The 27,000-nt window shown below is 41.9% G+C and overlaps 1 protein-coding gene across 1 annotated transcript in view; it reads right to left on the reverse strand.

The window, feature by feature from the left end:
* Positions 1-3,074: 3,074 nt before the first annotated feature.
* Positions 3,075-27,000, reverse strand: part of LOC140639123 (S-adenosyl-L-methionine-dependent tRNA 4-demethylwyosine synthase TYW1) — a 239,312-nt gene continuing 215,386 nt past the window's right edge. Inside the window, exon 16 of the mRNA XM_072837582.1 lies at positions 3,075-3,168. Within this exon, the coding sequence (XP_072693683.1) occupies positions 3,166-3,168 (3 nt within the window). The 3' untranslated portion in view covers positions 3,075-3,165. The remainder of the gene's footprint in view (positions 3,169-27,000) is intronic.

Raw genomic sequence — 27,000 nt, forward strand, 5'->3', positions numbered from 1 at the left:
CAAATGTTATGGGGATTCACCTTCCCTGTGCGGGGTCCCTGGTGTGATGCTCTATTTTTTGTCCTTCTCCACGTACCAGCTCTCTCCCCATCATGGATGGCCATGGCCCATGTTGCTCCTAAACTGTGTCTTTGCCCTACCTATTTCCTACCTATTTTGCCCTACCTATTTCCTACCTATTTCAATAGGGCCTCTTCTCTACCTTTTGTTGTGGACCTTTTGTTCAGATCACTTTCTGGGTTACTTACATTGATGTGAGTGCTATCTAGTTGTGTCTCTGGGATGAGGTGAGGATAGGGCCCTCCTACTCTGCCATCTTCCCAGCCTCTGTGTCCAGAATTTTTTTTGAATAGGTTCCATGCCCAGCATGGAGTCCAACACAAGGCTTGAACTTACAACCCTGAGATCAAGACCTGAGATGAGACTAAAAGTCAGATACTTAACCAACTGAGCCACCCAAGCACTCCTGTTTTCCGAATATTTTGAGAACTTTTACAGCGCAATAATAAAAAGATAAACAATTCAATTCAAAATGGGCAAGGGATCTCTCCTTTCCCCAAAGAAATGGAAAAATGGCCAATAAGCATCCCAAAAGATACTTGATGTCATTAGTTATCAGGGAAATGCAAATCACAACCACAATGAGATATTACTTCATACCCATTGGGATGACTATAATCAAAAGGACTGAAAACAACTATTGACTTGGATGTGGAGAAATCAGAACCCTCATAAACTGCTAGTGAGAATATAAAATGGTACAACAACTTTGCAAACAGTCTGGTGGTTCCTCAAAATGCTAAACATAGAGTTACCATTTAACCCAGTAATTCCACCCCTAAGTGTATGTCAAAGAGAAATGAGAAAGTCTACACAGATTTGTACTTGAATGTTCATAGCAGTATTCTATCATTATACTGTCAAAAAGTGGGAAAAAGGGATCCCTGGGTGGCGCAGCGGTTTAGCGCCTGCCTTTGGCCCAGGGCGCGGTCCTGGAGACCCGGGATCGAATCCCACGTCGGGCTCCCGGTGCATGGAGCCTGCTTCTCCCTCTGCCTGTGTCTCTGCCTCTCTCTCTCTCTGTGACTATCATAAATAAATAAAAATTAAAAAAAAAAAAAAGAAAAAAAAAGTGGGAAAAACCCAAATGTCTCTCATCTGGTGAATGGATAAACAAAATATGGCATGTTCCCATAATGAAATACTATTCAGTAATAAAAGGCAACAAAGTACTGATGCATGTTACAATGTGAATGAACCTCAAAAATGTTATACCCAGGGGTGCTTGGGCAGCTCAGTTGGTTAAATGTCTGACTCTTGATTTCAGCCCAAGTCATGACCTCAGGGTCATGAGATTGAACCCCAAGTTAGGCTCCATGCTGGGTGTGGAATCTGCTTGAGATTCTCTCTCTCTCTCTCTCCCTCTCCTCCACTCAAGCTCTCTCTCGCTAAAAACAAACACAAAAACACATTATGCTCAGTGAAAAAATCCAAACATATAAAGAATACATATTGTTTAACTCCATTTATACTGAATGTCAGAAAAGACAAATCAATAAAGACAAAATAAATCAGTGGTTGCCTACAACTGTGAGAATGGGGAATAGATGTAAATAAGCATGGTATTTCTTTCGGAGTGATGGGAATGTTCTAAAATTAGATTGTGGCAATGGTTGCATAATTCTGCAAATATACTAAACATCATTTAATTATACACTTGAAATTGATGGGTTTTATATTATATAAATTACATTTCAATAAAGCTATTTTTTTAAGTAGACAGAGTCTATATAATTGCAAAGCCAAAGAGCCCAGCACCAATGGCCTTTATTCTTTTATGAATTCTTGTTTAAAATGCTGCATCACCTACACTCTTAATGTTTCCCAAAACTGTGGAAAAATCATTCACAGTAATAACTTCTAGCTAAAAGTGACTCAGAAGAGTGGACTCTCAATATGATGAAGTATTAGTCATAACTTAATCCAGTGGTTCTCAAAGTGTGGCTCTTGAAACAACAGCATCAGCTTTGCTGGGAATTTTACCTTATAACAATGCAAATTTTTGAGCTCCATTGAATCAAATGTCCCAAGTCAGAAACTCTGAGGGTAGAGCCCAGAAATCTGTATTTTAACAAACCTTCCAACTGATACTTATGCAGGCTCAAGTTTGAGAATCCGTATCTTATTGAATTGTCTCATTTATATTTTTCTTTTCAGGTATGTGTGAGAGGTAGAATTTAAAAAACTATTTCTGAAACTTCTTTTAAAAATTTTTGTGTAGGTATAAAAATAAGAATTCTAAGTCTTAAGAAAGCATTGCATCATCATTTGGTTAACACTACCTAAACAGATGGTGGATCTGACAGTGAGTGAAGTCATGGGCAGATGAAATCTGTAGGCAAGCTATTGCAATTGACATGCAAGAGGAGTGGGTCAGGGGACTGGTCAACTGTGGTGCAGCTACACCACCACAGGAGGAGGCTGTATCTCTCCCCCTTGTTTTGCCATCCTTCACTCTGGGTTTGAGGCTTGAGATCCCAATGAGAAGAAGGATTGAGATCCCAATGAGAAGAAGGACTCCCTATTTTAGCATCTCTTGGACCAAGGCTCCAGAATCCTCTAGAAGTTTCTCAACATCTCTGGTCAGGTTTCTCTCCACCCCTAAGTCTGCACTCAACATACATATCTCCCTGTCCTTCAATATGACTGTTTCAAAGGGAATTAGGTGACAGGAAAGGCAAATGTGGGTTTAGCCTGATCTCTTAAACAAGAATACCTTAAACTTGTCAAAGAATAAGTGGTTTTGATGTTATAGCAAAAAAAAAAACAAAAAACAAAAAAAAACAAGAAAAAAAAACAGAACCCTGATACCAAATCTGGGGTGGGGGTGTTGGGAGGGGGAAGCAGAAAGAAGGAAAATGCTACCCCAAACTCAATAACAAATGCAGAATAAAAATAGTGGCAAACTAAATCTAACAACACAGTAAATCATGGCCACCCAGAGTTTATCCCAAGAATGCAAGACAGTTGACTATTATGAAATATCACAAAAATCATACCACATTTTCAAAAGAGGCCTCAAGGGGCACCTGGCTGGTTCAGTTGGAAGAGTGTGTAATTAGATCTCAGGGTTATGCAGTTGAGCCCCATGTTCAGTGTAGAAGATTACTAAAAGAGAAAAATAATAAACATAAAAAAGAAGCCTCAAAAGACCTATGTTATTTAATACTTATTCTTGATAAACACAGTAAGCAGAATTAAAAGCATTCTCCGTTAGCATAATAAAGATTTTATATCTTAAACAGCCAATTTACAGCATAGAACACTTTTGACTGGGGCATTTCCATAAAATCAAGAATAATAGCAGGATGTGGCAAGCAGGATTACTATTTTATAGTGTTGTGGACATCCTGCCTGATGCAAAGGTATTTACACAGACACAAACGCATAGCAATTGTAAAATTATCACATATTGTCAGTAGGAGTATTAGCACGTTATCGAACACCTAAAAAAAACGAATAAAAAACAAACTGAAAGTTAAGAGAATTCAGTAAGGGAAGAAGAACTTCTAAAATTAATAATTTTTCATTTAGAAAAAAATAGAGGGTAAAGAGAATCTATTCAAAATGATAACAAGAAAACATCTGAAATAAACCTAACAAAAAACTGGGGGGGAGGTATTTAACAGTGTTGAGGTTGAATGTATTTTGGATGTTGAATTGTATTTAAAGTTTGTTTTTTTACTAAAAAGTGTTATGTATACTCTTTAAAAAGTCACATAGTTCTGCAAGGGTCACCCCAACCCCAATCTTCAATTGGTTGACACATGGCTTCTTCTTGGCTTCTCAGCTTCCCATATTTTTATGGACTTCCCACTGCGGAAGACTAGGATTTGCTCTCCATCACTCCCCACCCCGTGGCTGCCGCACAGCCCTCCCATCCCCCAAGATCACAATGTGCTTCTGTCAGACTTGAGGGTAACGCCATTCCATTCACACAGATACTCCCTGTCATATGTTATGAATCTTTTTCCTCTTAGAAGCAAATTCTGTTTTCCCTGCAGTTAACACATTTCTTGATTTTTTTTCATTTTACTTCTTTTTATTAATAGACTTTATTTATTAGAGAAATTTTAAGTTTACAAAAAAAAATGAATGGAAACTATCGAGTTCCCACCTCCCCCTCCCTACTCCCTACACACAAAATTTCTCATATTACTAACATCTTGCATTACTGTGGTACATTTGTTACAATTGATGAGTTAATACTGGTACATTAGTATTAACTACAGTCCATGGTTTACACTGGACTTCATGCTCTGTGTTGTATAAGACATTTTCCCTTTTCAAAGGCATTGTTCCATTATCTTCCAATAACCAGTTTTACATGGAGAAATTCATAGCCATTTTTTTCCTCCAAAAACCTCTAGAATCTTATTTTTACCTTCAATGTTCTGAAATTTCATAGTGAGATGTTTTCCCCCAGCCATGCCATCTATAATTCCAGTCCTCTCCTTGCCGTTTTATAGCTCATTTCCTCCCTCTTTCTTTATCTTGTTGGGTTTTGTCTGCTTGATTAGTCTGTGCCCGGTGAGGGCGAGGACTTTGGTCTGTCTCTTCACTGTTGTGTTCCCAAAGCTAGACCAAAGCCTGCCTTAGAGCAGGTGCTCGGTAAGCAACTGCTGATAGATGAATAAACAAATGACCATGGAATGGGCCTATTTGCATTTGTATCTTCAGTTCTGGGAAATTTTCTGGAACTGTTTCTTTCATTATATCCACCCTTCTTTTTCTCTGTTCTCCACCTCTAGAAGTTCCATTATTGGGATGTTGGACTTCTTCAAGTAATCCTTGAATTTTCTTATCTTTTCTCTCTTATTTTCAAACTCCTTTTGCTCTACTTTATGGAAGGTTTCTTAATTTTATCTTCCAAACATTCTATTGAGTTTGTCATGACTTCTATTTTGCTTTTGATTTCCAAACGTTCCTTTTTGTTCTGAGTGTTCTTTTTTGTTTAAATAGCAACCTGTTCTATTCCTGCTTAATGAATGTATTATGCTCTCTTACTTCTCTGAGATTATTAATGATTGTTCTTTTTAAAGTTTTCTTTTTCCTGAATTGCCTTTGTTTCCTCTGAGGTGCTCACTGGATGTTTGTTTGTATTATCATTTTTCATATGAGAACATTTCCTTAGCCATTAAATGGGTCTTGGTGTTCTACTCATGTTTAGAAGTTGGGGGCTAAGAAGCTGACTAGAACCTGGGAACCCCAAGGCTGCAGCCAAGCATGGAAGCCTGACTAGGTCTGTTCATTGGAGATACCCTCCTGCCTGACTGGGTCTGACTGGGCCAATTCAGCAGAGGTACCCTGACGTCAGGGTCTTAAGTCTGATCAGGATCCTTAGCAGAAGGTTGCCTGTAATATTGGGGCATTATTAGTAATATTAGCAAGAGAAGAAAGCTTGAGATAGGTCTCTGCATTCAGAATATAAATATTCATTTTATTTCAGTACAGTTCACCTGCCTTTGTTGAACTAGTGTCCCCCATCCACCACAACACACTTCTCAGGTAGTAAACCTCTGGTTGTCTGCCGGTCTGGGGTGGGGGTGGGGTGGAAGTTGTGGGCCATAAATCAGATAGGGGTGGGGAGCTGAGGATGCAACTGCATTTTTTTAAATGTTGAAATAATTTTAGATTTACGTCAAAATTACTAAAATAGTAGACAGTTCTTGTGGAGGCTTCACTCAGCTTGCCCTGATGTTAACATCTTACATAACCTTAATGCAATGATCAAAGCCAGGATACTGACATTGACAAAACAGTATCAACTAAACTATAGGCCTTGTTTGGATTTTAACAGTTTTCTATGCACTAAGATGCTTTTTTTTTTCCTTTTTCCATGTTTAGTTATATGAATTTTATGATATGTATAGATTTGTGTAATCACCACCACAATCAGGATACAGAACAGTTCTATCACTCCAAACTCTCTCATGCTATTTCTTTAAAGTCTAGCCCTCTCCCCCAACCCACTTTCTGGATATTGGGCCAATATCACATGTTCCAAGGAGTCTACCATGAATAACCTTATTAGCACAAACTGAGGAGACCACCATAAATAACAAAGACACTTGGGAAATGCCAACGGTTGGTTTTGTTTTGTTTTTTTAAGATTTTATTTATTTATCCATGAGAGACACACAGAGAGAGGCAGAGACACAGGCAGAGGGAGAAGCAGGCTCCCTATAGGGAGCCTGATGCAGGACTTGATCTCAGGACCCTGGGACCACAACCTCAGCTGAAAGCAGATGCTCAGCCACTGAGCCACTCAGGCGCCCTGAAATGCCAAAGGTTTAGAAGTGAGCAAGCAACTATGGCCGGGCATCTTTGAGTGATTCCTTATTATATATACTGTAGAGTAATGTGGGGACAACCGACATGTTTACTATGTTGCATCTTCCAATTCATGAACATGATATGTCACTTCATTTAAATTTCTCTTCTTTTTTGATTTTCTTCATCACTATTTTGTATTTTTCAGCATCCAGATGTTGCACGTGTTTTTTTAAGAACTTATTTGGGGGAGCTATTGTATATGGTATTATTTTCAATTTTGGTTTTCAATTGTTTATTGCTAATATATAGGCATACAACTATTTTTTATATGTTTGCCTTGTATTCTGTAAACTTGCTAAGTTCAATTATAAGTTCTAGCCATTTTGTTGTAGATTTCTTGGGATTTTCTGCATTAATAATTTTGTGGACAGTTTTATTTCTTCCTTTCTATATGTTTTCTTTTGTTGTTGTTTTTTATTTTGGGGTTTTTGTTTTTTTTTTACCCTTTTTCTTGCCTGAGCCAGTGTACCGCCTAACATTTTCAGTATATTGAATAAGAGTAGTAAGAGTAGATATTCTTGCCTTCTACTCAATTTCAGAGGAAAAGTATTTATTTTTTCAATATGCATTATGATGGGATGCCTGGGTGGCTCAGTCAGTTAAGCATCCAACTCTTGATTGAAGCTCAGGTCATGATCCCAGGGTCCTGGGTTTGAGCTCAGCACCGAGTCTGGTTGTCCCTCTCACTCAGTGCTTCCTCCCCCTCTGCACTTGTGCTCTCTCTCTCAAATAAATGAATAAAATCTTTTTAAAAAAGAAAAAGATTCTCCCTCTTCCTCCCTCTGCCCCTCCCCATGCCCACTCACACTCCCTCTCAAAAAATAATGAAATATAATATTTACCTGTGGGTTTTTTTATAGATGCCCTTTATCAAGCTGAAAAAGATAGTTGCCTTCTATTTCTAGTTTGCTGAGATTTTTCATGAATGGGTGTTGAATTTAGTTAAATGTTTTTTTTTTAATTTTTTAATTTATTTATGATAGTCAGAGAGAGAGAGAGAGAGAGAGAGAGAATGGCAGAGACATAGGCAGAGGGAGAAGCAGGCTCCATGCCCTGGGAGCCCGATGTGGGATTCGATCCTGGGTCTCCAGGATCGCGCCCTGGGCCAAAGGCAGGCGCTAAACCGCTGCGCCACCCAGGGATCCCAGTTAAATGTTTTTTTTATATCAATTGATATAATCATGTGGTTTTTCTTCCATGAACTGTTAAAATAATGGATTAGCTTGATTCATTTTTGTTTTTTTTTTTGTTTTTTGTTTGTTTGTTTTTGTTTTTTGTTTTGTTTTATTTTGTTTTGTTTTCTTTTTCTTTTTTTGTTTTTGTTTTTTTGATTTTTGTTTTTTGTTTTTTTGGGGTTTTTTATTCATTTTGAATGCTTAAGTAGGTTTTCATTTCTAGAATAAAGCCCACTTGGTAGTGGTGTACTGTTCTTATATATGGCTGAAGCTGATTTATTAATATTTGGTTTGTATTTTATGTCTATGTTTACAAGGGATATTGCTCTGTGTTTGTTTGTTTTCTGTGTACTGTCTTATCTGATTTTTGTACTATGATAATCCTGGCCTTATAAAATTAGTTGGGAAGTATTTCTATTTCCTAGGAAAAAGTGTGTGGAATTGGTGTTTTATCTTTAAATGTTTGGTATAATTCACAACCGAAATCATCTGGACCGGTGCTATGGGCTGTGTCCCCTAAAGGTTTAAATGTTGAAGTCCTAACCCCCAGTATCTCATAATGTGATTTTATTTTGAATAGGATATTTAAAGAGATAATTAAGTTAAAATGAACTCATTAGAGTGGGCCTAAACCAATATGATTAGTATCCTTACAAAAAGGGATTAAGACACAGACATACACAGAGGGAAGACTGTATTAATACAGAGGGAGGAGACAACTCCCAGCAAGTCAAGGTGATAGGCTTCAGAAGAAACCAAATCTGCTGACATTTTGATCTTAGATCTCTATCATCCAGAATTTTAGGAAAATGAATTTCTGTTGTTTAAACCACCAGGTCTATGATTCTTTTTATGGTGGCCCTAGCAAACTAACATAGCTGAGGATTTATTTTTTGGGAGGTTTTGAACTACAAATTCAATGTTTTTAATAGCTATAGAACTATTTAATGTATCTATTTCATCTTGAATAAGTTTTAGTAGTTTGTAGTTTTTTAAAGAATTGGTCCATTTATCAATAAAATTTCTATATGTAGAGATTTTGGTAGTATTTCCTTTTAATTTTTTAAGTTTTTTTAGGGTATGTAATTTTGTCCCCACTTTCATTTATAATGTTTGGCATTTGTGTCTTTTCTCTTTTTAGCTTTGTCAGTCTTGCTAGAAGTTTGTTCATTTTATTCATCTTTTCAGAAAACATGTTATTAGTTTCATTGATTTTTTTCCATTTTCTTTACAATTTTATTGATTTCTACTCTTATCTTTATTATTTTCTTCTTCCTGCTTGATTTGGGTTTATTTGGATTTTCTTTTTCCAGTATCTTGATGTGGAACTTTATGAAATTGGATTGAGATATTTCTTCCTTTCTAAGGAAGAAATAAGATTTATTATCATAAATGTTATTCTAAGCTCTGCTTAGAATGTGAAATGTTGATATGTTTTATTTTCATTTTAATTCATTTCAAATGCAAGTTCAAAATTCAGTTCAAATGTAAGTTCAAAAATCCCAATTTATCTTCTGATTTCTTCTTTGACCCATGGGTTATTCAGAAGCATGATATTTAGTTTCCAAATATTTGGGGTTTTCTAGATATTTTTCTGTAAATCATTTCTAATTTAATTCCATTATAATCAGATACTCTACTTTGTGGGACTTGTATCTTTTTTAATTTATCAAAACTTCTGGTCCAGGATATGGTTTATCCAGAAAATAATGTATATTTTCTTATTGCAAAAGTTCAGAAGACGCCATCTCCAAATATGCCACTCTGAAATATGGATTATTTTGAGCCAAAGTCACTTGAGAAACAGCAGATGACAAGGGCTCTCTGACATTCTCCTTTTTACATAAAAGCAGGTCATAACATTTCCCATGAGAATGGAGCCTCTCTGTACAATGAAGAGAAGAGTATTTTTTTTTCCTTAAGGCTTCATTTCTTTATTCATGAGAGACAGAGTGAGGCAGAGGCAGACAGAAAAGCAGGCTCCCTCAGGTCCTGGGATTACGACCTGAACTGAAAGCAGATGCTGAACCGACTGAGCCACCCAGGCACCCCAGAAGAGAATTCTTATCACTAGAGACCTGTACAAGTAAGTTTACTAAAATAACCCTTAGCTTCTGCCAGTTTTCCATCTATTTCCTGGTCACTTGCCTACAAATTTTGCCCCTGGCCCAAGCCCCTTGCCAATTTATCACTCTTTGTGTAGAAAGGTATATAAGCTTTGAGGCCTAACAGCTTCTTCACATCTTTATTTTCCATCAAAGACTCCTATCTACATGAAAACACAGTAACCAAATCTGTGTACTTTTTTTCCTGTTAATCTTTCTTATGTTGGTTTAATTCTTAGGCCAGCCACAGAATCTAAGAGGGTAGGAGAAAGTTTTTTCTTCTCTACCTGTTGTTGGGTAGAGTATTCTATAAATATCAGTTAAATCAAGTTGATTGATAGCGTTTTTTAACTCCTTATACATTCTTACTGACTTTCTGTCTACTCATCTATCAGTTATTGAGAGGATTGTTGAAATATCCAACTATAATTGTGGTTATAGCTATTTCTGCCTGCATTGCTATTAGTTTTTGCTTCATAAATTTCAAAGCTCTCTTTTCTAGTGCATGGTGTTTGGGATTGTTGTGTCCTTATTCATTGAGCTCTTAATCATTATGAAATGACCTTTTTATCTTTGGTAATATTCTTTGCTCTGAGATCTACGTATTTGCTATCAATATAGTTATTCTGTTTTTCTTTTAATTGGAGTTGGCATGGACTGTTTCTTTCCCTCTTTTTACTTTTAACCTATTTGTGTCTTTATATTTAAAGTTGGTCTCTTGAAAACACCATTTAGGTAGGTCATGATTTTTTGTGCAATCTGACCATCTTACCTTTTAACTAAAAAGGTGTTTGTACATGACTTTTACTTAAATCGGTGTTTATACTGTTTATGTTTACTATTATTAATGATATGATAGAATTTAATTCATTTTGCTGCTTGTTTTCTATTTATCTCACATGTTCTTTATTCTGTTTTCCTCATCCCTGGGGCAAAACTCTTCTTATCATTCTATCCAATGCATTTTGGGAACAGAAATCATTCCTGGTCCTGCCTGAACTGAAGTTTGTTCTCGCTAAATTTTCAGAGCATTCTTTCCTAATGTAAGGTGGTTCCTCATATGCACACATTGATCAGAACTCAGGTGAAGACTGAGTACCCTCTGCAAATCTCTAGCATTCTCTATCCATTCAGCTCTCTTCTCTCCATTACTCTGCCCTGAAAACTCTGCACATCATGGTCTCCTTGGACATCCAGCCCTACATCATCAGGTTAGGGAGACTGTTGGGCTCTCTATGGGTTCCCCTTCCATGCACCATCGCCTGGAAAGTCACCTTAGACTGCAAGCTGGGGCAAGCATAGCATTTATTTCAGGCAAGCATAGCATTTATTTCATTGTTTCTTGTCCTTCAGGGATCACCACTCTTCATTGCCTTGCATCCACTGTCTTGAGAGTTATTATTGCATATATTTTGTTGATATTTTGCCAAATTTTTGGTTGTTTCAAGTGAGTGGATAAATCCAATTCCTGCTACTCCCTCCTGACCAGTAGCAAAAGTCTAGAAGTCAGATACATACAAATTTTATATATCATAAAGGAACTATTTCAACTCAATGGTAAGGGACAATTATGACATGAATGCTTTTAGAAAAAGCAGTTAAATATATGAGAAAATATCAAATTAGATCTTGATTTATTACATAACACTAAAATAAACTACATAGACAAAAGAGTCAAAATTATTTTTTAAAAGATTTATTTATCTATTTATTTATTTATTTATTTGAGACAGAGAGAGAGAATGTGTGAGCTGGGAGAGCGCCAGGGGGAAGGAGAGGGAGAGAGAAACTCCAGCAGACTCTGCGCTGAGTGTGGAGACCAACGGGGGCCCAGTCCCTACCCTGCAGTCATGATCTGAGCCAAAACCAAGAGTTGGATGCTTAACCAACTGAGCCACCCAGGTGCCCCAAGAGTGAAATAAAATTCTAAATTTCAAACCATGAAAACATTAAAGGAAAATATGGATGAATATATTCATGGTCTCTATGTGAGCAAAAACTTCCTAAGTCTAAAATAATGAAAAGAAGTAGAAATTTTTAAAAAGTTGAAATATTGGGTTTTTTTTGTTTTTAATAAACTTTTATTTTGTCATAATTTTAAATTTGCAGAAAAGTTGCAAAGATAATCCAAAGAGTTCTCCTCACCCATTTTTCCCCAATGTCATCATCATACACTAGACTAGATTTCTAAGGAAACAAAAGGTCAATAGCCTTCAAAATGAATTGGTTCTTAAAGTCAATATGTAAAATATGTAAAATATAATCCACTAATAAAAAATAAGCAAAGAACATTCACAGACATCAAAAAAGATGAATGCTATTTATGTATTACATATAATATAAACATAAATATATATAAAGTAGTTATTACAATTAGGTTTTTGAAGAATATTTGATTGCATTCAACTAGTGTTCATAATAAATTTAAGTGGAAAACAAATTTATCATTCCAATTCTTTAAGAGTTAAAAAGTATATGTTTGGGGGTACCTGAGTGGCTCAGTTGGTTAAGCATCTGACTCTTGATTTTGGCTCAGGTCATCATCTCAGAGTTGTGAAATCGAACCCCACGTGGAGCTCCACATACAGTATGGAGCCTGCTTAGGATCCTCTCTTTCCCTCTCCCTCTGGCCCTTCCCCTGCTTGCATGCACATGCTCTCTCTCTCTCTCTAAGAAAAAAAGTGTATGTTTTTATAAGCCTAGAAACTCTAAGCACAGTTATAGCTGGGTTATTGAATTCTAAATAATAACATTTGTTGTCATTTTTGTGTTTTTCCATTTTATCTAAATATTCTACAATAAATATGATTTTTTAAAACCTATTTCCTTTTAAAAAGTCCTGATTTCTGCATAACTTCCATGTGGCTTATGGGACTGAAAACATGTTTCTCCTGTTCTAATATCATTTTTGGTCTCAGTGTTCTTTTCTGTTGGGAGCCTTCCTGCTGTGCAAATGATTAAGTGCATAGATTTTCTTTTGAACCAAAGGAAATGTTTTCAAAAGTTCTTAGGAGATCAATCCAGAAGAACTGAATTAATTCTCTAAAGAAAAAGACTTAAAGGGCCATCTGTATTTGATAATTTTTCTCTCTCTCCTATATTTCTTCTCTCCCTCTCTCTATCTCACCTCCCTCTCCCTCTCTCTTGTGTACAGACTTGGAGCAAAAATTCAAGCCAAGCCTAGCAGATGAACCCTGTTTGGTAGGAAAGAGAATATGTAGTGTTAAAGAGACCTAGGGAATGCCAGAAAGAAAGTTCTGAGCCATGAAAAAGAGCAAGGCTTCAGAGGGCCATCTGAGGGACAGCTGCTGTCCCAAGAATGGGACTGGGCTGGGCTGGTCAAAATCTTTACAATATCCTGGAAAAACAATTTTGCTCCACATCACTTAAAAACACTTAAAGAGCCTTTACAGAAAATTTGATCAGAGACTCCAGAATTTATGTTCAAAATTTGGGGAAATACTCATGTATATATTTTAGCAGTCCTTGGTTCTCTGTATCAGTGTTTCTCAAAGTAGCCTGCGGATCATCAACATTAGAATATTCTAGGATGCTGGTTCAAAACACTCCAGAACCCCACCCTAGGTCTACCAAAAGTTAATCTCTGGGCAGTGAAACCTGAGAATCTGGGCTTTTAGTATACACCAAGAAGCCTAATACACATTAGACTCTGAGAATCATTTTGTTCATATTATCCTATTATGCATAAATGGAGTAAAATGGGCAATGTTAGTTATATGTGTAGAGAATTTCATTTTTCATGTATATACTTATACTCCATACTATGTGTCAGGCAATGAGTCTAGTCCTATGAGATCACATTCTAGGAAGAAAAAACATATTTGCCCATAGTGGAGAGAAATTAATTTTCCTTGTGAAGGTTGCATTAATGAAGATGTATTCAGATGCAAGCTATAGCATATACAGCCAAAAGCAGATTTAAATTATAGATAGTTAATTATCTATTAAATCAAAAAGTGTAAAGGAAAAGGCTTTTGGATTTGGCGAGTAGGTCAACAGTAGTATTATCAAGGTTCTTGCCCCCTTAGCAGGCTGCCAGAGTGGAGCAAATGTCACCTCCTTTTTCCTAGACATTATATTTCTTTTAACTCAACCTGAGGTCACATTAGCTATTTTTTTTTTTTTTTTTTTGCAGGCATATCAACTATCAACTCTGACTCATATGATGTCAACTAATAGTTTTTTTACATGTACTACTTCTTAACCACTTCACTCTAATGTGTATTTTGCACAAATTTGGTTTTATTTTGTTGTTTTTTAATTTAAATTTTTAAATTTAATTTAAAAATTAACTTTTCCAAGACTGATCCCCTGCAGGATACCCTTGCAAAAAAGAAGTCACCCTCTGACAAAGCTGCACAGAAACTGACTACAACTCAGTGCTTAAGGCAATCAAACCCATTCAACCATATGGCTTAGACCTCAACCTTCTGATAATGCAGTAAAGAAAGTGCTTCTTACACTGTGAACTCTCACATAGTAAATCCTGCCACTGGCAGCAGCAAAGGCTAATCCCCAGCCTCTTGATCAGTCAGGGCAGGTGCTGATGCCTATTAGGCCCAACACATATCTTGAGCTGGTAGGATGTGATCAAACCCAAGATTCTATCATGTCATATGGTTATTTTATCCTGGCCTCTGATTATGTGAAGTGTGTGTTGCACTTAATGCTTTTCTAATTGTGCAGCTTTAAAGAGACATCAAGTTGAGAGTGTAGTGAGATGAAGACATAGTTTGCAGAACAGAGTACAGGACAGGAGAGGAGAGAGATACACAGGAAGAGAGCCTCAGAGATCCACAGAAGGTTCCCCCAGAGAATTCAATCAAATATTAATAAGCTCATTAGTGTGAGCAAAACTACCTAAGACCAAGGAAAGAACCATCCAAAAGGATCAGAGTGAACTGCTGTGTCTGGTTCTTACAAAGGCACAGGAATGATGCCTCTTCCTGCTAGTCAGAATGGAAAAAAATCCATCATTTAGAAGGCATTGGGCAGGGAATTCAAGGAGGTCTTGCCTCAATAGTGGGAATTATTACCCTGAACACTACTGTGGTTCCACTTTACAAATCTTAAAAGCAAGACTCTAAGGAATCAAACCATTTCCAAGTTACTTAACTGCATAGCAGAACAAAAGTAAAAAATACAGAAATATAAAAATATCCAGCACTCAATTAGGTAAAATGTATGATGTCTTGCATCCAATCAAAAATTACAAAACAAAGATTACAAAAAGAAGTAGGAAAATGGGACCCATAAGGATGAGAAAAGCTAATCAATTAAAAATGATGCAAACTAGTATAACATTTCATGTTGATTATATTTCAATTTAGAAAAAAAAAAGAAGCAGATTTTTTTAAACGAAAAAGAAAATGACCCAGAACTGACAAAGATGTTAGAATTATCAGACAGGGACATTAAAACTATCATTATAATTGTATTATAGAAGTTCAAAAAGTCAAGTAGAGATACGGGATATATTTTTTAATCCTAGATATGAAAACTATAATGTCTAAGATGAAAAATGCAGTGGATGCATTATGGCAGATTAAATATAGTAGAATAACAGAATATACCTTGAAGACTTAGCAAGAGAAATTATCCAAAATGAAACACACAGAGAAAAAAATTTTTTTTAAATGAACAGAGCTTCAGTAAGTTATGGAACAAATTCAAGTGACTAATAATACATGTAATTATAGTGCCCAAAGTGGAGGACAGGATAGAAAAAATGTTAAATATTTGAAGAAATTATAGCTGAAAAATTTACAATGCTGATTTTTAAAAAAAAAAACTATTAAGAAACGTGAAGAAAATAGGCAGAGAATTGGAAAAAACTTATTCCAAGTAAGACATACAGATGGCAAACAGGTGCATGAAGATGCTCAATGCTACTCATCATCAGGGAAATGCAAATCAAAACCATAATGAGATGTCACCTCACATGTGTTAGGATGGCTGTCGTTGAAGACAAGTAGTTACTTGTTACTACTAGTGCTGATAAGATTGTGGAGTAAAGGGAGTATTCTGTGCTGTTGGTGGGAATGTAAATGGTGTGGCCACTACAGAAAATTGTATTGAGGTTTCAAAAGAAAGAAAGAAAGAAAGAAAGAAAGAAAGAAAGAAAGAAAGAAAGGAAGGAAGGAAGGAAGGAAGGAAGGAAGGAAGGAAGGAAGGAAGGAAGGAAGAAAGAAAGAAAGAAAGAAAGAAAGAAAGAAAGAAAGAAGAAAGAAAGAAAGAGAAAGAAAGGAGAAAGAAAGAGAAAGAAAGAAAGAAAGAAAGAAAGAAAGAAAGAAAGAAAGAAAGAAAGAAAGAAAGAAAAAGAAAGAAAGAAAGAAAGAAAGAAAGAAAGAAAGGAGGAGAGAAAGAGAAGGAAAGGAAGAAAGAAAAAATAGAACACATATGATCCAATGATCCCACTTCTGGGTATATATCTGAAGGAACTGAAATCACAATCTTGAAGAGATATCTGCATCCACATGTTCATTACAGAATTATTTACAATAACTAAGACATGGAAACAGTCTAAGTACCTGTAGACTGGTGAATGGATATAAAAAATGGATATAGATTAATGGATAACATATTTATATATGTAATGGGTTGTTATTTATCCATGAGAAAAAAGAAACTGTTTCCATTTTTGACAACATAAAATGACCTTGAGGGCATTATGTTAAGTGAAATAAGTCAGATGAGAAAGAAAAATACCATAAAATCTCGCTTCTATGTGGAAAACTAAAACACATATGCACACACAGTAAAAACACAAACAAAAAACCAAAGCTCATAGATACAGAGAACAGATTGGTTGTTGCCAGAGACAGAGGGTAGGAAGTGGGCAAAATGAGTGAACCGGATCAAAGGATATGAACTTCCAATAATAAAATAAACAAATCATGAAGATATATATAGCACAAGGAGGTGTAGTATGCAAAAATATAGCTTGGTGACTGTAATTAATACTGTATTACATATTTGAAAGTTGCTCCAAGAATAGATCTTAAAAGTTCAAATCACACCCAAAAATTTTGTAACTATGTATGGTAGAGGGTATTTGCTAAAATTATTGTGGTTATCATTTCCCAACATAAACAAATATCAAATCATTATGTTGGACACTTGAAACTAATATAATGTTATGTCAATTATATCTTTAAAATAAGTAAATAAATATGAACTAAGGGAAAATGTGGAAAAAATGTGTGAAAGATCTGTCCACTGAAAACCACAAAGCATTGCTGAAAGAAATTATAGAAGATATGACACATATCTTGTTTATAGGTCAAAAGACTCAATGCCATGAATAGGTCAACTCTCCCCAAACTGATCTACAGATTCAGTACAATCCCTATGGGAATTCCAGCAGCCTTTTCTGCAGAAATGGAAAAGCCAATTCTCAAATGCATTGTGGAATTGCAAAGAGCCGTGAATAGCCAAAACAATATTGAAAAAGAAAGTTGGAGGATTAACACATCTCAATTTCAAAACTTATTATTAAGATGCAGCAACCAAAATATTGTGATATTGGAGGAAAGACAGACACAAATAGATCAATGGAACTGAAATGAGTCCAGAAATAGACCTACATATATATGGGCGACTAATTTTTTAAAAAGAGGAAAACTAATTCAAAGAAAACATAGTCTTTTCAACAAACGGTGCTGGAACTACTGGATATCTACATGTGAAAGGACAGAAAAAGAGACAGAAGAAAGAGAGAGAAAGGGGACAACTTTCATCCATACATTGCCCCACGTGCAAAAAATAATTCAAAATGGATTGGAGACCTGACCACAAAATCTACATCTATGAAACTTCTTGGAGAAAGCAAGAGAAAATTCTTGGTGACCTAACATTAGGCAGAGATTTTGTAAATACATTCCAAAAGCTGAACCATAGTTACATTATGAAAATAAACCTCTGCTCTTCAGAAGACACTTAACAAAAAAAAAGAAAGAAAGAAAGAAAGAAAGAAAGAAAGAAAGAAAGAAAGAAGAAAGAAAGAAAGAAAGAAAGAAAGAAAGAAAAAAGAAAGAAGAAAGAAAGAAAGAAAAAAGAAAGAAAAAAGAAAGAAAGAAGAAAGAAAGAAAGAAAGAAAGAAACAAAGAAACAAAGAAAGAAACAAAGAAAGAAAGAAAGAAAGAAAGAGAAAAAAGAAAAAATATGGGACACCTGGGTGGCTCAGTGGTTGAGCATCGGCTCAGGGCATGATCTCAGGGTCCTGGGGTCCAGTCCCACATCGGGCTCCCCACAGGGAGACTACTTCTCCTTCTGCCTGTGTCTCTGCCTCTCTCTTTGCATCTCTCATGAAAAATAAATAAAATCTTAAAAAAAAAAGGAAAGGAAAAATATTCCACAGACTAAAAGAAATTTTTCACAGAGCGTATATTTACAAAGTACTTGTATCCAGAATATATAGAGAACTTCCAAATTCAACAATTTTCCACCTAAAATCCACATGTGTTTTTTGTGCTGTGGCTACCAGACAGGTTAATATTGCATTTACACTGAGAATCCCTCTCCCTCTCCCTCTTTCTCTCTCTTATTCCCTTTCCCTCTCTCTCTAGCTCTCTCTGTCTATCTCTGTCTCTCTGTCTCGGTCTGTCTGTCTGTCTGTCTGTCTCTCTCACACACACCCCTCCACTTCAAATATTCAATTCACTGAGTCCTCCCCTGCAAACAACTCCCGGATGGGGCCATCACCAACTCCCATGGCACTGCCCCCCGGTGAGTCGGTCAAGCTATTCTGGGAGAGGTGGCCCTGCCGCTCCCTTGGACTCGGGAGCCTGCGGAGCACGTGCGAGGCGTCGCTACCCCGAAGCCAGGCGGAGGTCCCGCAGGGGCTCTGCTCCAGCTGGGACAGAGCCAGGTAAGCCAGCGATCCGATGCCCGCGGCGACCCCTGCTCCGCATGGAAGGGACACAGGAACACAGGCTGGGCCTCATAAATGGGAACCCACTGCCCATCGAGGACGGTCGGGGCTCCAGGACTGCTCTGACGCCTGAGAGCCACCTCCCTGCACACACCTCCGCCAGGGAGAAGGCCCAAGGAAACGGACAGAAACTGATCGTCAACAGGAACAAAAATCTCTTAGTATCCCTTCAGAAATAACTCGATGCTTTTCAATGAGTTCATGGAATCCATCTATTTGTGAGAGAATAAGAAAGATTCTCTCTTAAGGGGGCACTTGGTTTTGGCGGCCTAAGAGGACAAAGACCAAATCTCCCACCAACGTTCTCCCATTTTGTTCCATGGCAGTGAGGAGATGATCGGAGGCTGCTGGGAATCAAATTAGAAAAACATCAAATAATTCTAGGGCATTTTATTCTATCTGATTTCCATTTGTACCTGAAAGGAAATGAACGTCCTACCAGCCGGGGAGGGCGCAACTGCCAGGTGGAGGTGCCAGGGTCGGGGGCTGCTGCGGGGCTTGCAGGCTCCCTGGTGTGTCTGGAGGCCGGGGAGGGGGCACCCCACACAGCCCGCAAAGACCTGTGACACCAGGGCAGGCAGCAGGGGAGGCGGACTGGACGGGTCCAGCGGAGCTCCTGCCTCCCAGCATTCCGGGGACAGCTGCGGGGGCCCCGGGGCTCACAAGTCACAGGGCAATGTAGTTTTGCACGTAGGTGAGGTCCAGAGCCGACAACCCAGAAAGAATTCTCGAGATGCCTTTGTGCAAAAAGGTGGTTTTATTAAAGCACAGGGAGCAGGGAGCACCGTGGGCAGGGAGAGCTGCTGCCCGGGCCTGGGAGGGGTGGCGGTCACTACACCTGGGAGCTGGGGCTACGGGAAGGAGAGGAAGTCTGCCTTGCTTTCTGTGCTGGCAGCACTCCAGGCAGGTCCAGGGGCCCCCAAGACCACACTGTTGGGGGCTGCGCACTGCCGGCTGCAGAGGGCCTCCACAGATGGGATCGCAGCCAGGTCCCCCAGCCCCTGGGCTCCTGGCACCCCTCGCAGGGCCACCCCTTGGGGCCAGCCTTGTATCTGCTTCAGGCTTCCCTCCAGGGATGGCTAATTTTACGTGTCAACCTGACTAGTCTCGGGGGATCCAGTTAAGTACTTCGGGGTATGTCTGTAAGGGTGTCTCTGGATAAGATGAGCATTTGAATCTGCGGACTGGGGGATCCCTGGGTGGCCCAGTGGTTTGGCGCCTGCCTTCGGCCTAGGGCGTGATCCTGGAGTCCCAGGATCAAGTCCCACATCGGGCTCCCTGCATGGAGCCTGCTTCTCCTTCTGCCTGTGTCTCTCCCTCTCTCTGTGTCTGTCATGAATAAATAAAATTAAAAAAAAAAATGAATCTGCGGACTGAGTAAAGAAGGGGCCCTCCCTACCCAGTCCTGGACACCCTGAACAGAACAAAAGGTGGAGGAGGGAAGAACGCACCCTCCCCCTTTTCTTCTGCCTCGCTGTTGAGCTGGGCTCTCTCGTTTATCTTGCGCCCCTGGACTGGGAGTCATACCATCAGCCCCCTTGGCTCTCAGGCCTTCAAACCCAGACTGAATTCCACCACCAGCAATCCCGCGTCCCCGGTTTGCACACAGCAGATGATGGGTATGTCAGTTCCCATAATTTCAAGAGCTAGTTCGTCTTCATCAATAATCTCCTCTTGGCTCCTTTTTCCTTCAGGACCCTGCCTGGACACCTGCCCTGCAGACCTGCGTTGCTGGGCTCTTCCTGGGGCACCTCACAGCCAAGGTCTTCGGAACAGGCCCCAGCACGAGGCATTGCTCCCATGAGCCCTGGTTCTGTTCTGAGTCAGGTGTGAGCATGGAAAGGTCAGCAGGGCATTTCTTTCCGAAGCCCAGGGTTGAAAGTTCTCCTTTAAAAAATCCAGGTATATCTCTTTGGTGATACAAATCTCCAAGGAAGCCAAGGCTCCTGCGCAAGAAGGAAAGGACGCACTTACTAGATCCCTCCTGATGGAGATATAAGCAGTTTGTCCTGGTTTAGATTCAACAACCTCAAAATACACATGATCCATCAGAGCATCTGAGGCTACTGCTTCTGTGACGTGAGCGATCCTAGTGACACGCAGGGCAGAGCCCCCATCAAGTCACATGTCCAACAAAGGGCCATCCGGAAGCTGCTACCATGTGTGGATTTGGGGGAGCCCCACATGGGTGCAACCTCCTTGCAATCGAACCTTCTCTGAGTGACTTTTTTTTCCCCTTCGCCTCCAGCAAGCGGCAGGCCTGGCGATGTTTCCTCGTAAATAAGCAGGCCACCTGGTCTCACTCTCTTATGTCTTAGAAATTTTACCCTCATCTTCACCATAGGCAAAAGAGCTACAGAAGATAAGGAGAAGTTTTGAGGCCAGAGAAGGAAGTGGAAATTCTTCCCCTGTGCCTTACGAGGTTATTCCAGCTCCTGTCCCAGAATGTGTGTTTCTATGGTAACAGAAGGAAAGGACACCAAAGCTGGGGATGGTGACATGATCCAACAGGAAATGGGATTTTGGAGGTGTCGTGAGTCTTCTTCAAGGCGACCTCTTTTAGAAAGCTAGCAGGTGGTCCATGATCCCCAGGACTAGTAAGGAAACCTCCGCAGAGTTTTCAAACACAAGAATCTCCTCCTACTTGGCATGACGCTAGGCACGTGTTTAGTCCGCTTTTGCCACATTATGCTGCAGGAATGAGCAATCCCCAAACTACAGGAGCCGCGAAGCACATGCCTTTGTTTGTGTCTTATTCATGGTATATGTTGACTTGGCTGTGGCTCTGGTCCAAGTGCCTTCATCATTCCAGGGAGACAAGCCAAAGGGGCTGCCCTTGTCTGGGATAGGCCACTCTTTTGGCCAAGCAGGGCAAGGAAAAGAGCTAGTAGAAACATTCATTCCCACAGCGTCTGCTGGGATAGGCTGTATGTCCTGTCGCCTCGCACACCGTTGGCCAAAGTCAGCCCAAGAGCCAAAGTGGAAGCCAGTGGACTGGATGGAAGTCTGCTCCTCCCAACAGGGGCTGCCCCGGGGAGCGAGCTGAAAGGATGAGCCTGGGGAGAGGCGGTGAATGTGAGGAGGATACATGACCTAGAGTACTGCAGACCCCAGGGAGCCACGCCGCAGAAAATAAGGGGACCCTGGTCTGTTGACACCACATCAGGACAGAAATATCACAGATACTAAAATATTTTGAAGAGAGACACCTGGGTTGCTCAGTGGTTGAGCATCTGCCTTCAGCTCAGGGCGTGATTCTGGGGTCCTGGGATCGAGTCCCACATCGGGCTCCCTGCATGGAGCCTGCTTCTCCCTCTGCCTGTGTCTCTGCCTCTCTCTCTGTGTCTCTTATGAATAAATAAATAAAATCTTTAAAATACAATATTTCGAAGAAAACTGCAATATAGATATTATGACTCATTTAGAATGTTCTCATTGCAGATTGGTATAATTTAAAAGGACAAATTGGTCCTGTTCAAACTCAGAAAACCAGTTAGGGCTTTTCAGAATCAAAAGAAGTGCCACGAAGGCATTTTGAAAGAGGGCATTAATAATGGACGTGACGAGTTACCCTTGACTTATTAAAAAAGAAAATGATTTTATAAATGAGTCCATTAAAAAGTATTCATGAGATATTAAGGCTCTGAGAACTGGTTGAATAGGAGGGAAGGTAAGACAATTAGGGCAGTTAGAAATCTGTTCTTTGTGAGCTTGCCAAAAGAAAGAATTCCTCCTAGGGTCCTTTGGTTGTTTCTCCGGCAGAGAGTTCTACGGCTTTGCAAGGGGCACTGGTAAGAGGAAGGTGCTTAGGGCACAGTCCCTGCTTGGGGCTCACCTCTGGTTTATTTGTTTTGTTTTGTTTTGTTTTGTTTTGTTTTGTTTTATTGGAGTTCAATTTGCCTACATATAGCATAACATCCAGTGCTCATCCCACCAAGTGCCCCGCTTGGTTTAAACCAATAAAGTTCAAGCCGGCGTGCAAGGACGATACTAGAAGTATGCACAAAGGGGCAGGCCCCTCTGGTGGTGGTGCCAGTGCCTCTGAGGGGCCCTATCTCCCAGCCTTGCCCTGAAAGGTGACGAGAAAAGGGGAGAGGTGAGAGAGTGCTCAAGGTGAAAGGAGCAGAGTGCAAAGGCAAGGATAAAACTGCTCTGCGTTTGAGGCAGGGCTGCCACTAGCCATGCAACGTGTATGCACAAAATTAGGAAAGCCACTGCTGTTATATAGTTTAAAAAGTCAGGGATTTGATTATGAGCTCCCCTAAGTACTTGTGAAGGTTTGTATGGGAGGGAAGCTTTGTTGGGAAGGCCTCTGTCCTTCTGTATAAATTAGTATATGTCCCTAAGGTAAATCTCTTTCAACTTATTCAGTGTGAAACCTGAACACCTGTACATGCAGGGCCTTGTTGGCAGGACTCCAAGCAGGTGGTATGGCTAGAACATCAAGTATAATCATGGGGGCTGGGCTCTGTGTGTTAGGGGGTGGTGACCGAGGAAGAAGTCACAGTGGGAGATGTGGTTAAAAAGGTGCCTAGAGCCAGGCTGTGAAGGGCCTTGCATGCCTGCTGATGGTTGGCAGTGGAAGGCCAGAGAAAAAGAAGCTCACCAGGCTGTAGGGAAGGTTAAGAAGCTCACTGTGGACCCCAAAATATCTATGTCCTAATCATTGGAGCCTGTGAATGTTCCCTTCCTTGGCCAGAGGGCTTAGCAGGTGTGATTAGGTTTAGGATCTTAAGATGCGGAGATGGACCTGGGTCGTCTGGGCCCCACGACATCATGAGCAGGACGCAGATAGAGATCCAAAGCCCCTGCACTGCTGGCTTTGAAGATGGAGGAAGGGGCTGTGAGCTCAGGGCTGCAGCTCTAGAAACCGGAATACAAACAAGTTCTTCCTTCCTGCCTCTAGAAGGAGCTTGGCCCTGCTGCCACCCCTGTTCTGGCCTCCCAGAGCCACTTCGGATTTCTGACCTTTAGAACTGTGGGAAGATAAGCGTGTGTTACTTTAAGCTACCGGGTTTGGGGTAATTAATTGCAACAGCCCCAGCATATGTCACAGAGGGCAGGTCTTGGGGCAGCCAGAGCCTGGACCAGAGGACTCCAGGTAGGCTGAGAATTCCTACACTTCCAGAGAAAATACTAGAACTTGGATTCTTATCTACTTTGTATTGCATCCTTTTTTTTTAAAAAAAAGAGAGATTTTATTTATTTATTCATGAGAGACACACAGAGAGAGAGAGAGAGACACAGGCAGAGGGAGAAGCAGGCTCCATGCAGGGAGCCTGATGTGGGACTCGATCCCGGGTCTCCAGGATCACGCCCTGGGCTGAAGGCGGCGCTAAACCGTTGAGCCACCCAAGCTGCCATCCTTTAAAACGTCCATTGGGGAATACCTGGGTGGTTGAGCATCTGCCCTAAGCCAGGGCATGATCCTGGAGACCCGGGATCGAGTCCCGTGTCGAGCTCCCTGCATGGAGCCTGCTTCTCCCTCTGCCTGTGTCTCTGCCTCTCTCTCTGTGTCTCTCATAAATAAATAAATAGTCCATTTTTGTGAGTGTTTTATAGTTTGCTAACAAATGGTTTGTGCATACAGTGTGTAAGTTCACATACGTGTCCCGGGAGTGCCTGCTACAATTGTTTCTAATAGGGACGCACGATCAACACAAGTGTGGAGACCCCTGGCCCAGAGGCAGGAGGGCAGTGGGGAGACTTGGAGCAGGAGAGAACACGGAGAGCGAAGGGCCTGACCACAGGCAGTGGCAGTAGTTGTGAGGGACAGCGCAGCCACCGAGGATGTGACCGGGGCCTGAGTCACGGGCTAGGCGGAGACCCCTCGGGAAGCCTTCAAGAGCAGACTGGCCGCGGGGGAGGAGCCAGTGGGCATCTGAGGAGCTGCATGAACAGGCCTGTGCTTCAGAGGAGAAAGCAGGACGAGCGAGCCGGGGGGCGGGGGGCCAGGGTGTCCACCGAGGCCCGGCGGGGAGGGGGGAGACAGAGAAAGAAGGCCAAGAGCCTCTGCAGCGGGCCAGAGGAGCAGGTGGACGGGGCCCAGGCCAGGCCAGGGGAGGTCAGAGGGTCAACCTGCAGGAGGGATGCGGGCGCGTGGATGTCCCCGGGGACCACGCTGAGCCTGGCAGGGCGCGGCGCGAGTGAGGCCAGGCTGGAGCAGACTCAGCAGGAGGGTAACTGGAGGTGACACGGCGGGCTTCTTCACCTCGCCTTTGCCACCAGAACGGAAACGACCAAATTCACTTTTAGAGAACAGTGTCCAGCTGGTATTTGAGGAAAACCTGAAACAGGGAGGGGTGGGATCCGGGCTCCCGAAATAGAGCATCTCTTTGACAGCTTTTTTTCAACAGAGGGAGTGGTGGGGAACACGGCACCCCCGGGAGAGGGGGCTGGCCCGCCCTGGGTGCTCCGAGAAACGGGTCAGGATCCCATCAGGCCAGGAAGTGGGCCTCCTTGAGATAAGGTTGACAAGCATCATACACATAAACTTGATTTTCTTTTTAGATGTGTTTGTGTGAGGTAATGCCGTTGGGGTCTTTTCTTTTTTCCCAATAAAACGAAATAAACACTCATGATGTTCAGTAAATAGACCACAGTCCGATGAGTGTGCAGGGATGAGGGTTGATGGGATTTCTCTTGCTTTTTAATGAAATATGTTTTAGTTCTTCCCCCACTCTGCCCTGCTGTAGACACCATTACTACCCGCCCCCAGCAAGGTCTGTAATCCGATGCATCACATCAGCATCCCCCCAATCAGCATCCCCTCCTCAGGCCGACACTTTCAGAGGGGATGCTGGGAAGAGTGGCCAAAGAAATACCCAGTTTGAGATTCTGAGTCATGAATTGTCATAATTAGAAGGCAGACAGTGCGTTGCCGTTGCTCTATTTGCTGCCCATTCCCTGTAAAAGCTTTGGAAATTAAAATAATAGGCTTTTAAAACAAGAGCCCGGTAGGGCTCTCCTTAATGTTTTGCTGTTTTGCACTTGACGCATCAGTTGCAGACAGACCCAGACAGACCTGTGGCCAAGTGGTCCCAGAGAAGCCGGGTTGAAATGTCACCCCCAGCAGTCCCCTCTGGGCAGAGCAGAGGCCCCTCATCACTCCCTGGGACAGGCCAAGGAAGGAGCTCCAGGCACCAGTGTCCTCACCATAAACAGTGTCCTGTAAAGCGCAGGAGCCCGTGGCACCGCGGCGCATCTTATGCGCTCCCCGGAGCGGGTGGAGGCTGTCAAGTTGCTGTAGTTTCAGCGAAATCCCTTCCAGCTGAGATATTATTCAAGCTACTCTTCCTTCAAATAATTGATGGGAGAAAAGTACTCCTGGTTAAACTATTTTAGAGTTTGAGGAACGTAAACCATTCGTTGGACACTGGGTTTGATTTTTCATAACACAAGCACTATTTAAGAAACCAGAGAAGAGAGAACAGTGCCTGGAGCTGCGTCCTGAGAGCGCCGGGGCCACCCCGGGGCGGCCCGAAGCCCTACAGGCGCCAACCGCTCGGGTCCTGCACCAACCGCTCGGGTCCTGCAAGGAGGGCCCACCAGAGGAGGTGTCGGGGGATGGGTGGGTGGGGTGCCGGGAGGAGAGGACACTGGCAGGGGCGCGGGGAGGCGCCTGCTCTGGAAACTGGTGGGCTGCTTGGCCCAGCGGCAGCCTTGCAGGTGGGCAACACTAGCCACCTCCACCAGCTAGACGTGGGGGGGGGGGGGTGAGGCAGGGAAGGGGGGTGCGCAGCATTTCCTACTTGGGTGATGCACAAAGGGGAGGAAGGGTGGGGAGGAGAGGTGGGGAACCTTCCTGCCGCAGTTCAGGCCTGCCCAGCGCCCGGCAATCTGAGTGTTTGTAGGCCCGCGGGTGGCCTTGCCACGCTGGCCTCCCCAGGAGTTACTCGGGGTTCCCAGCTTTCTGGCCCACCGGGTGGCCTCACGGGGGCCTCCCCGGCCCCTGTGGGGATGTGAGGTGCGCATCCGGCCCTAAGGCGGAGCCGCATTGCCACCGCCCACTCCGTGGCCCTGCTCCTCCACCGCACCTTCTAGCGGGGAGGCTCGGCCAGGAAGGAATGGAAGGGGCCCTCCCGTCGCCGCTCCAAGACGCGCTCGTGTCCCTTCTCCTCCGTGCATCCAAGCAGGCAGCCCGCAGGGCAGCACGACCCGCCTGCCGGCCCACGCAAGCCCGTTCACAGGGGCTCTAGCCAAGGAGACGTCGGAGGACGTGCATCTGGAGCCTTCCCTGCCGAGCAAGAGGCAAGAGCCCGGCAAGTGAGAGCCCCCTGCTGCCCCGGCCTTCCTGCCTCTGACCATGGCTGTCACGCCTGGCGCCACGGCCACCCTCCACCCTACTGTGAGGACAGGGAAACGGAAGGCT

This window comes from Canis lupus, chromosome 8, assembly GCF_048164855.1.
Source record: "Canis lupus baileyi chromosome 8, mCanLup2.hap1, whole genome shotgun sequence".
Lineage (NCBI taxonomy): Eukaryota > Metazoa > Chordata > Mammalia > Carnivora > Canidae > Canis > Canis lupus.